The 10,219-nt window shown below is 35.2% G+C and overlaps 1 protein-coding gene across 2 annotated transcripts; it reads left to right on the top strand.

Annotated features, from left to right (window-relative positions):
• The first annotated feature begins 3,265 nt into the window (after window positions 1-3,265).
• Window positions 3,266-8,740, top strand: LOC149003651 (bZIP transcription factor TGA10-like). Of its 2 annotated transcripts, none has more exons than XM_089137784.1 (11): window positions 3,266-3,693; window positions 3,843-3,970; window positions 4,615-4,685; window positions 4,812-4,943; window positions 5,130-5,198; window positions 5,325-5,384; window positions 5,490-5,567; window positions 5,649-5,721; window positions 5,808-6,079; window positions 6,522-6,761; window positions 7,915-8,740. In XM_089137784.1, exons 1-11 carry the CDS (start codon window positions 3,482-3,484, stop codon window positions 8,062-8,064), a joined length of 1,485 nt encoding a protein of 494 aa, XP_088993910.1. In that variant the 5' UTR covers window positions 3,266-3,481; the 3' UTR covers window positions 8,065-8,740. The 2 variants fall into 2 exon arrangements, with proteins under 2 accessions (XP_088993910.1, XP_088993909.1); XM_089137783.1 differs by having other exon boundaries at window positions 3,840-3,970.
• The last annotated feature ends 1,479 nt before the right edge of the window (window positions 8,741-10,219 follow it).

The raw sequence follows: 10,219 nt of genomic DNA, 5'->3' as shown, positions 1-10,219 counted from the left end.
ATAATTTTTTTTTATTATAATTAAATTTTAAAGAAAAAAAAATTGAATAACTAAAGAGTGAAAGCTTGTCTTGATGTTCAACATGCAATGAATATTGGAGTAATTTTTAATAATTTTTTATTAAAAATTACATAAATATTTGGAGGGATATCTAAAAATGTACACTTCAACTTCCATGTCAAATTATATGAATTATTTTCTACATAATTATATATACATCAATTTTGAAAGCAATAAAAGAAAAAACAAAGCCAATCTCAATGAACTTCACTTTCACACATACACCCAAAAAAAAAAAAAAAAAAAAAAATCCTACTTTGCCTCCATCATTTTGATGAAAAATAAAACCCCATTAACCATAATAAACACATGACAATTTTTGTTAAATTGTATATTCTTTTATTCTTCATCTTTTTTCTATGTGTAATTTCCTTTGTTTTCTGAATTTTGTGCTTCAGAAACCTATATAATATAGTATAGTAATATGAATAATGACAGGAGATCATAACACTTTGAAACCCAGTTGACTTGCAAAACGCATCATTTCAACATGTAGATGAATAGAGTAGTGAGATAATCCAAAATCCTTATCTTTCCTGGAGAAGTTTTATTGGCTTATTGGTTGAGTGGTTTAGGTTATATCCTCTACTTCATAAAGTATTACAATTGATTTAATTACTTGATTAGTTAATGAAGTAATGTTTATTTTTCAAAAAAGAAGTGTTAATAAAAATATATAATACAACTTTTAGAAAAGAAATAAACAAATTTAATGTTTCTTAGCTTAAACTAGGGGTGTCTACAGATCAAGTTGGGTTGAATAATCCTGCCTTAGTAAGCTAGATCCTCTTAAACCCAAACCCTAGCTACCAAACCCTAGCAATCTTACCTAACCCTGCTAGGATTTGAGAACTCTAAACCTAAACCTTACCTTCTTAGGGTTTTCTTAAACCTGTGCTGTGATTTACTTCTTAGTTTTGATTTATTTTATCCTGACCAAGTCCCGTATGGATTAGTGACATTAAGAAATTTTGGACTCTTGATCTCTTAGTTATAAAGTGTAGGTATTTGATCAACTAAACTAACCCTTTCAAAGAATTAGTCAAATACTTATGTTGAACAATTATTCAAATCAATATGTATACAATTCTAATGGTAAGACAAACAGTTCTTAGTGAAGAGGTTGTATTCGACTCTAGCTGAGGTATATGTAATATCTTCATCCCCTATATAATAAAAAAAACGTCTTTATACATCAAACGTGTTTACAATTCTAAGTTAACTAAATTAACATAGGATTGATAGGACCGGAATGATTAAAATCCGAAGACTAAACTCAAATCCTATCCGATCTTGAGACCTTTAATATATTCAAAACCACTTAAACAACTTCATACTTAGAAATCAAAACGAAGCAGTTTTATAAATGATTTTACCTTTTGACAATCAAGAGCAATATATTCAAAACCATTTAAACGACTTCATACTTAAAATAAAACGAAGCAGTTTTATAAATGATTTCACCTTAGTTCCAATCAATACCAAATTGATATAAAGCAATTTATCAGTTGGTTCGATTCAATTCTGGTAAACGACTTCGATTTTCAACTCACTCCATCCTTCCAAAGTTAATAAGCAATAAATTATGAACCCTAAAAGTCTACAAATCGTTTTCTTTTGCCGCAATCCTTACAACAAAGTAATCAAAACAAATGAATTGAAGTAACTTGTTTTAGAATATTTTTTCAAATAATTTCATGGGTTGAGTAGAGAAAGTCATAGAGTTTGATTGAGCTTTTCCACGTAGAGATTAGAAAGAGAAACCTAACCAGGTGTCCCTGGCCCATGAAGTGCTTTTTGTTTCTAAATTAGAAATTATTTTTATTCTATTATTTTGTTGGTAAGAATAAATTATTTCTATTTCTATTCATGGACCCATTAGAAGCTTTTCATATGTTGCACGCATGGGTCTCCAGCTTCGACGTGTGGAATGCTGTCATTTGGTAGATATGATTTTGCTGCTGCATGCTTTCTGTGAATCTTCAACCGTCTGATTGGAATAAATTATGGTAATTCACCTTCATTAAGGTTCCTAGATTTACATTTTAACAAATTATATTTACATCCTTTATGTTTGTATGTAATTAGGTCTACATCCTATAATTTATTCTGTTATGTTTACACCCTTTGTGTTTTGAGTTATATAACAGTAAGTTGCATCCATGCTGTAAAATAATATAGTTAAGTGATGAGTTAGTATATATTGTGTTTTCAAAATTTCTAATATTATATATATATTTTTTTTGGATAAAAATGTAAATTCATTGAGAAATTGAGCTATCATAAACGTTGTCATGAATTATTACAACGATTCATAAGTCAAGAGTTGGCTGATAGCCAAACTTTTCGAAAGCTCAACCGAAGGGCCTACTGAGTTAAGGAGTTAGCCACTTTGTTGGTAATATTACGAACAAGTCTAAAGATGATAGAAAAAGATTGCTTCAGCTCCACCAATGGATCAACAATATGGAGACTATGAATATTTTCTTTAAAGGCATGCGGTAAACCAGCTCTTATTGCTGCAGCTATTCAGCAACTAAAGAGAAGAACACTCGGTCTCTCAAGAATAATCAGAATTAAGACGATCATGATGATCACATAGAGCAACTCAGAGGGCACCCCCTTCTTTATTTCAAACCCTAGAGAAAAGACATATTCAAACCATATTCAAAGACATATTTTAAAGTTTTTCAAAATCAAACACGACACCTTGAATCCTTGATAATGCAAATTTTCTAAGTAGTTTCCTAAAAGCCTCTAAAGAAAGGTAGATTCACCCTAAAAGTTGACTAACTTTTAGGGATACTTTATATTTTTTTAAAACTTAGATTAAGATTCAAAGCGGTAAATATGTCTTTTTATATTTAAAACTAACTGTGTTAGATACAAGGGATTACTGTAATGAAATAAATTCGTAGGAGTATAAACATAATTCTTTGTAAGTAGAGGTGTGTAAATGTAATTTACTCAAAGTTTTAATTTTAAAAACTAGGGCTTTTGGCGAAATTTGACTTAAATATTCATCAAAAGAGAAGATCAGACAAAGAATTGAAGAAATAGAGAGAGGCGGTTTCCGATAAAGACCCTTTTAAAGCAGTTTCCACCTTCTCCCAAAGCGGTTTTCTAAGGTCTACAGCGGTTTTTGTCCTCTTTGTCTTACACTTATATACAACTCTATCTAAAAATATTTGGGTTTGGTTTTTCATTGGAGGTTTTCAGGGGCAAAGGAGAAGAGAGAGAACAAAGGAGCTTTGTCTTTTGCTTGTTTGCAATAAATTCAATTCTTTCTTTGTAAGTTTTCATTTATTGAACTTCTGGATCAAAACCGACTCTTTCTGCTTTTATTCTCTCCATCTTTGATAATCCATGAAGATGAGGAAATGATTAGCATGGGTGAAAATAGAAAGTGGGTTTGGTTTTAATGGAGTTTGCGAGAGCTCCTGAAGCAGAGAATAAAGCTTTTTTGGGTCCTTTCATGGCTGCTAATAAAGGCAACAGCAACAACTACCAAAGAGAACTGGAACAACAACAACTACAACATCAACAAGAACACCACCACCAGCAGCACCTACAACACCAAATTTCTTATGGGATGATGCAACCATCATCATCTTCCCTCACCGGAAACTTCATGTAATCATAGCAAATTTAGCTAAAAGGAGCAACAAGAATAAAAACCCATTTCTTCATGCTTTTTTTTTTTTATTTTTTATCAAAGTCAAGTAATGACTTAATTCATTGAGGGAAAGCTAGAGCCTTATTGTTCTTGTTTGTGTCAGCAGAAACAAAGATACAGGAGCTTATGACCTGGGTGAATTAGATCACGCTCTCTTTCTCTACCTTGAAGGACAAGAACAACAACACTCATCTCAAGGACAAGAACAACAACGCTCATCTCAAGAACAAAAACGTGAGTTTTTTTGTTACTACTATCTTTCTTTTCTCTTTATCTCTCTTCCCCCAATTCATATTATAGGAATCAGAACCCATCAGATAAATAATTCACTTTCCAGCAAAGACAGATTGCAGTTGGAACTTGAGATACTTTATAAGTCATAAGAGAAGCATGGTTACCAGATCGAATCTGATCGTACTGTAATTGACAGGATTCCCTGCAGGAAGAATGTGAAGGAATTCAAAATTTCTTCTTTATTTTTCTTGTTTTCTCTATTTCTTTTGTTTGATTTGCTTCTTCTTTCTGTTGTTATTGACCGTGACATGTAACAAACTGGTCATGAAATTCTTCATAAATAATGCTGTGTCCCGTAAAGGGCACGAACAATTTTTGCCTTTCCTTCACCTGTTCTTGTTTCTATTCAATTTTTTCCCATTTGGGAATGGCACTGAGTTCTAAACACATGACCAAGTCCTTGAGCTTCCCTCCTGAATCATTTCTCTCTCACCCTCCCTTTCCTTCTCCACCAGGTTCTTTTCTAATGATTTGAGTCCCTATAGTGGAATAAACATTCTGTCTCTCTCTCTTCCAGCGGGTCTGGGTTTCAGTTTGAAAGTTTCAATGCTTTATTTAATGATAGTTGGATTTCGTGGTTGCAGAAAACTCAGGGTTCAGGCCACCGACTCTGAACATTTTCCCTTCTCAGCCTATGCATGTAGAGCCCTCAAAGGTACAGAAGTAAACAAAATTTCAATGCTAAAAGCTTCTTCTCCACCTCTCTCTCTCTCTCTCTCTCTCTCTCTCTCTCTCTCTCTCTCTCTGAGCTTGAAGTGATGATTTTCATGGCTGTGGTCAGGGAAGTAGTTTTGTTGCAGCTTCACCAACGAGCAGTGGCTCAAAGAGATCACCAGAGCCATCCATGGAATTGGCTAACCAGCAAAGAACTGATCATGTCCCTTCTGGTCATGAACAGGCAAAGGCAGTTAAGGTAAGACTTTTGAATCTTAGATGGACATAAACAATAAAAACCCAATATAAAATAAGTTAAAAAAAATCAGATTTTCTTCTTGGTTTCTCCCCCATCTCCTTCAACGTGCTCTTTGATATTCTCTTTCTTTGAATCTTTCTATTTATTTAGACGATGTATGATTCTTGCCTTTGGTTGTTGTGACAGCGTGAAGGTAATCGTAAGGATCCAAAATCTACCTTAGAGCATGAAGGACCCAAAACACCAGACCCTAAGGTTACATACATTAATTCTTCCACTTCTACCTTTCTCTAGAAATCAATAATGAATTTAAATAATCTTCTTTTCCCTCCTTTCACTAACACTGTTCAATGCCTGTGTTGTGATTCTTTTTATGGCCAGACACTCAGAAGGCTTGCTCAGAATAGAGAGGCAGCTCGGAAAAGCAGGCTAAGGAAAAAGGTTAACTTCATTTATTATTCTCATTCACAATAAAGGATACATACATATCTAAAACTGGGTTTGCTTAAATGGGTTTTCTTTCTCTTTTCTTCTGGTCTTTTACAGGCTTATGTACAGCAGCTTGAATCAAGTAGGATTAAACTCACTCATCTTGAACAAGAGCTACAAAGGGCCAAAGCACAAGTTAGTATTTATAACCTAAGCTTTGATACTTAAGTTGAAGACATTTAAGTAAGTAATGTTGGGTTGGTTATTTTCAATTAGGGTATGTTCTTCGGAGGAGGTGCTCTTCTAGGAGACCAAAGCATGCCTTCTGGCATTAACAACATCAGCTCAGGTACTATAATCAATTGTATTGTTTGTGATATGTGTTATGTTATCAATGCTTTGGTTACTCTATTGAGATCTTGTATCATGATTCAGATGCTGCAGTTTTCGACATGGAGTATGCAAGGTGGCTCGAGGACCATCACCGGCTAATGTGCGAGCTCCGAGCTGCGGTTCAAGGACACTTGCCGGAGAACGAACTACGGCTCTTTGTAGACAATTGTCTTGCACATTATGATGAAATGACGAACCTCAAGAGCATGGTATTGAAGTCAGATGTGTTTCATATTGTCTCTGGCATGTGGAAGACACCTGCTGAGCGTTGCTTCTTGTGGATGGGTGGATTCCGGCCATCAGAACTTATCAAGGTGAGTACTTCAAGACCCATTCTATGGACCACAAGTACTGCATTGCCATCATAGAAGCAAGACAAAGGAAAACTATAAGTTAGCTTTTTTGTCTCAAAGAGCAGAAAACAAGCATGTAATGCATGAGCAGGGCTGACGTGGCTAAACAAATTATTATCCATCCAATAGGCAACTACATAGGCTGTCCATGTGGAAAACTCTCATGTCCACGTCAGCTCAAAGGGCACGAAATAACTAGGAAGCTTGATGAGATGAGACTTAAGAAGGGTAGATATGATGAGATCTTATTCGCGTAGATTGGAAGGAAAGAATGCTAGTGAGAGCAAGTGACTCTCTCTCTCTCTTTCATTATGAGAGAAATCGAGATTCAAGGGTTGCAGGAAATGGTTTTTGAGTAGAAATAAAGATTTCTAATTTATAGTTTGTATCTGTGTTTTTGTAGATTATTCTGAATCATATTGAGCCATTGACGGAGCAACAGATCGTAGGGATATGTGGGTTACAGCAGTCGACACATGAAGCTGAGGAAGCTTTAACGCAAGGGCTTGAAGCTCTTCACCAGACTCTTTCAGACACCATTGCTTCAGATGCTCTAAGTTACCCATCTAACATGGCCAACTACATGGGTCAGATGGCCATGGCCATGAACAAACTCTCTGCCCTCGAAGGTTTCGTCAGACAGGTATGGCCTTTGGATCATTGGAGAAAATTTAGTTTAATTTATGCACTCAATATGTTAAGACATGTCACCATTGGAATCGTAACTCTCCTCCATGAAGATTCCTGCAACACTAGAAAGAACCCAGCTAGAGAAAACGCTTTGAGGGTCTACAACGCATATTGAAGCAAGATTCTTCTTGATTTCCTTGTTCTATAATGCTTTCTAGAAGCAGAATGTATTCAGATAAAATGCATGCCAATTGCCAAACATGGCCTAAATTTATATACCTTGCATGCACCAATTGGTTCAAGATCAAGCATCAATACATGGTTGTGGCATGAAGTTCAAATTACTACCTATAATCATCAGAACTATAATTGTTCCAAATTGGTAGTGACTGGCTTCTTAGTTTTGGCCAAACCAAAGTATATAAAGTACTAGGTGCAAAGGGTAGGGTGAGTACAGATGCTCAAGGTAAATGTATGTACTTCTCTCACACTTGTTTACCACATAATAGGGATATGACTTGCATGGAGTTCACTGGGTCACACTTTGCATTCAAAGATGAGTCATTCATATTGTGTGGTGGAGAAATATCAAGGACGTACATCCCTCTTCTTTGACTGATAGAGGATCTGACTTGTCCAAAGTTTGGGATTCAACTGACAAACTCTTAATACAAGGATCAGATGTAACTTGACACGCTGGTTTTCCAAATTAGGGATAGGACCCATATGAGGTCCACTAGGGTCACACTTCATATTCATCTCGATATTGTGTGGTGAACAAATGTCAGAAGTGCACATCTCTCTTCTCTGATAGATTTGAGTATCTGGACTTGTCCCGGGTTTGGGATTTGCAACTTGCAAACTCTTAAACACTGTGGCCAGATGTGACTTGGCACTGTGGTATTCCAAATTAGGTAAGCAAACCTTGTACTTAAGAGCCCTAACTCTACCAGCACTAGGTGCCAAGAAGTCCCAGACTTGGGATTTGCAACTTGGAAACTCTTAACCCAATGATCAGATGTGACACGAAACTGTGGGTTTACTACTTAATTCTCATTAATTAATGAATTTATATTGGATCAACTGATCAAGCAATAATAATATATAGTAATTGTCATTAATCAACTTAATTAACTAATGATTTTGATGTTGGAATTTACCTGCAGGCGGATAATTTGAGGCAGCACACACTGCACCGGATGCACCAGATCTTGACGACCAGGCAAGCTGCGAGATGTCATGTTGCCATCGCTGAGTACTTCCATAGGCTTCGAGCTCTCAGCTCTCTGTGGTTGTCTCGACCACGCCAAGAATAAAATACTCATCTCTGGCCTTCCCTGATCTTCTAATTCAATTTTATCTGTGATCGATCATATATATCTCCTCATTTTCCTATAATTAGTTCAATATTAAGGAAGCATTCTTCAAAGATCCGTTTTGATTACTCTTTTTGACATAGAGATCCAAAGAAAGATTAGATTAGAAAAGAAGATAGATTAATACAAGCAATTGACTAGTGGGAATTGAACAAGGGCGCTAAAGCATCTCTCTTGGTTTGTGTTTAATTTCCACCTTGGAACAAGGGAATTGAGACAGAGTTAATGATTTAGCAGCCATGTCTGACCAAGGAATGATGAAGACTCAGAGGGACGAAAACTTTGAAAGGTAGTGAATGTTTAAGGGAGATCTAGCAACTGCCCAAGAAAAAGCAAGAAACGAAGAAGAAGAAGAACAGAAGAAAAAAAGGATCCAGGAGAGACGAGTTGCAGTTTTATTATAGTTTTGTTGCAAAGTTTGAATATATCTTTCTCCTTTGGCAGAGCAAGAGCTACAAAGGAAGGGACGAATGTGGCTAGTCAAAAGTCCAAGTGGCTTCCCAACGAGTGTATGCATGCATGGATGCACACCTTTCTATATCTTGACTTATATGATGAATGTCAGATAGATTCCTTTCACATTTCTGTTTTTGGTTCTTTCTATTATTCTATGTCAAGCACTTGAAAATGCAACAATAGATTCAAAGTTTTTTTTTTTTTTACACAATAGTAAGTTGTTTGGCTGGCTGTAAAGTTAATGTAAACTTGTAAATTTTTAAAGTTGATGGAATATGTTAAATCAAACTCTTAAAACTGCCTATTTAGTGCCCATATATCAATTTTTTTTTTTTTTTTTCAAATTTTCTTTTAGCCACAAATAATCCTTCTTGACATCTTATGTTACTTCAAGTAAGCTTCTTTAGATACCAATTTTGTATATAAAAGGAGAAACTCTCACCTCATAAATTACCCATAGAGACATGCAAGAAGAAGAGAATAAATTATTTTATCACGTGGTGTGGAGAAAACTTATTCTCTACAAATAATTTTGAAGTGTGAAAGCCATATCCCAAAGATAAGGATGTGAAGAAAAATGAAATCCAGAATTCAAAGCAGAAGCATTGAATTTCATTCATGGCCTTTAACTCATCTTTGAATTCATGGACTGCACTCTGATGCCATCTAATACCCTTACTTCTCTTTTTTCCGATCAAATTGCTCCAGATTTCAATCTTCTATTTTAGGTATTTGGTAGCCAGGATATAATTTTTCCCAAATAACTTACCAGAAAATTTTTTTTCTAGAAAAAATGATTTTCATGTTTCAAATGAAAATGTAATTTTAGTGTACTAATAAAAAATACAAATTAATTAAACTCTCAATGATTCTTGACTCTCTATCTTAAATGAGATCCATGCCCCTCTCTTGTAATTTGCAAGTCTGAAATGATAAATATTAGAGTACGAGACCATTCGTGTTTTTATATGAGATGAATAGATGGACATGAACATGCATGTTGAAATATACACAAGTGTTGGTCTATTGAAGCATGTGAAATTTTCAATGGAATATACTCTGCAAGAAGTCTTGTATCATGTAGCATTATAATCATGGTATTTATAATAAAATAAGTTGATTTTTAAATTTGAATAAAATTTACAAATTTTTTTCTTCCAAACTAAGTAAAATTAATTGTACTGACAACATAAAAGGGAAAAAAGAATTCCTTCTTATTTCACTTTCCTTTCCATTCTCCTTGCAACCAAACACACTCTTTCGAAACACTTCCTTGAATTTCGCTTACTTATACATTCTTTGATGATTAGGAGGATTAAGGCCCAAAATGAAGGAAACTGGGACCTGTATTGCAAGGCCCAAGACGATGGACCCAACTAGCCCATGACGTCAATGACTCAAGAAAAATGTAAAACGTTATCCCGCAAGGCCCATAAAAAACCACTCCATAATTCGAGATCCAACCTTGCCCAATTGATGAAGGCCCATAAATTAATCTTGCTTTCCTCCACCTTCTTAACCCTCTTTTATCATTTTAAGCTTGAATTTAAACTAATCTAACCTGGGTTTATCTCAGCTAGCTTAATTCTCGGGCGGCTCAATTCAAGCCCGGATCAGCCCGGATGGGTCATAATTAGGC

The sequence above is a fragment of the Hakea prostrata genome, chromosome 10 (assembly GCF_041222555.1).
Source record: "Hakea prostrata isolate BN-2017 chromosome 10, UWA_Hpros_2, whole genome shotgun sequence".
Taxonomy (NCBI): Eukaryota; Viridiplantae; Streptophyta; class Magnoliopsida; order Proteales; family Proteaceae; genus Hakea; species Hakea prostrata.
Note: the sequence above shows the minus strand (reverse complement) of the source record. Positions and strands in the feature narration are given on the sequence as shown.

Coding starts and splice junctions, on each gene's coding strand:
- LOC149003651 (XM_089137783.1), top strand. CDS start 3,482: ATGGAGTTTGCGAGAGCTCCTGAAGCAGAGAATAAAGCTTTTTTGGGT. Junction 5,199..5,324: donor CCAAAACACCAGACCCTAAG/GTTACATACATT, acceptor TTTTATGGCCAG/ACACTCAGAAGGCTTGCTCA. Junction 6,762..7,914: donor TCGAAGGTTTCGTCAGACAG/GTATGGCCTTTG, acceptor ATTTACCTGCAG/GCGGATAATTTGAGGCAGCA.